General features: G+C 49.3%; 1 protein-coding gene across 1 annotated transcript; it reads right to left on the reverse strand.

Annotated features, from left to right (window-relative positions):
• Nucleotides 1–212: 212 nt before the first annotated feature.
• Nucleotides 213–1,166, reverse strand: LOC131898815 (olfactory receptor 13A1-like). Its single transcript, XM_059250019.1, has one exon. The coding sequence runs from the start codon at nucleotides 1,146–1,148 to the stop codon at nucleotides 213–215; it is 936 nt and encodes a 311-aa protein (XP_059106002.1). The 5' UTR covers nucleotides 1,149–1,166.
• Nucleotides 1,167–1,476: the final 310 nt, after the last annotated feature.

Raw genomic sequence — 1,476 nt, forward strand, 5'->3', positions numbered from 1 at the left:
GTTTTATCAGGAAATAAAGCTTGAGTGTTTTGTTTATATTGCCTCTAAGAATTTTGTTGTTTTTGAGGTTACAGTAAGTGGAATTGTCCAGTCCTTGCATCAGAGAATGTTTTTCTAAAACAATGATAGGTACACCCCACTCCACAGGGCTGCTCTCAGGAGGGCATGTGTAGGAAGAGCCCAGGCCAGGAGAACAGCCTTCACATCTCCACTTAATGTGAGGAAGAGGGCAAGAGTCTCCCCAGGGCGAGCTTGACATCCTTGTTCCTCAGTGTATAGATGAGGGGGTTCAGGGTTGGGCTGAGCACTGAGTACAGCACTGAAGTCACTTTGCTTCTTTCCGGGCTGTAGCTGGAAGCAGGACTGATGTAGGCACAGAACACAGATGAGTAGAACACACAGACCACAATGAGGTGGGAGGAGCAGGTAGAAAAGGCCTTCCTCTTGCCCTCAGTAGAGCGCATGCGCAGGATGCTGCCAATGATGCAGCCATAGGAGAGTAAGGTGAGGATGAAGTTGATGCCTCCATAAAAGGCATCTGACACAAGAGTCATGATACTATTAATACGTGTGGAGCTGCAGGAGAGCAGGAGGAGTGGGGGGATCTCACAGAAGAAGTGGGTGATGACCTTGGGGCCACAGAATGATAGCCTTGTCATCAGACCAGTGTGGACAGATGCATGCAGAGCACAGATGGACCACACACCCATGGCTAGGGCCCCACATAGGTGTGGGCTAATCCTAGAGCTGTAGTGCAGGGGATGGCAGATGGCCATGTAGCGGTCATAGGCCATGACTGTGAGCAGCAGCAGCTCAGAGGATGTAGACCACACAAGGAAGAAGAGCTGGGCCATGCACCCCTTGAAGGAGATGGTGTTTTTATCAGATACTAGGCCAACCAACCCCTTGGGCAGCACGGAGGAGGTGCAGACAATATCCATGGTGGCCAGGTTGCACAGGAAAAAGTACATGGGACTGTGGAGCCCAGTGCTGGAGGTGACCAAAGCGATGATGACAATGTTGCCTAGTAGAGCCATTGTGTAGAGGGTCAGGAAGCAGCCAATCAGGAGCAGCCGTAGACCAGGGTGCTCTGAGAACCCTTCCAGCACAAACTCTGTCACCATTGTCTGGTTGGGACTCAACATCATGATGGAGAGTATCCGTTTCACAACCGTGTCTGTTGGCTTCTGAGACAACACGATAGTTTACCACTTCAAAGTCTAGTTTCCAAACTTGGTCATCTCAAAATTCTCTGCTGTCAGAAAGGGAAGGAGTGAATGTATTTCCATCATAGAAGCCTCTTGTCTTTTATTGTCCATATCATGCTGTTGGGAAACCACTTTTGATATCCCCCCTAGAGACTTTCCCTGTGTAGATTTGGATCAACAGGGACATCTGAACCTACCTCATCTTCTTGAATATGTGGGCTGAGTGGAGCATCCCTTACTCAGGACCTGCTTATGCTTTACTGTTCTG

The sequence above is a fragment of the Peromyscus eremicus genome, chromosome 1 (genome assembly GCF_949786415.1).
Source record: "Peromyscus eremicus chromosome 1, PerEre_H2_v1, whole genome shotgun sequence".
NCBI lineage: Eukaryota > Metazoa > Chordata > Mammalia > Rodentia > Cricetidae > Peromyscus > Peromyscus eremicus.

Coding starts and splice junctions, on each gene's coding strand:
- LOC131898815 (XM_059250019.1), bottom strand. CDS start 1,148: ATGATGTTGAGTCCCAACCAGACAATGGTGACAGAGTTTGTGCTGGAA.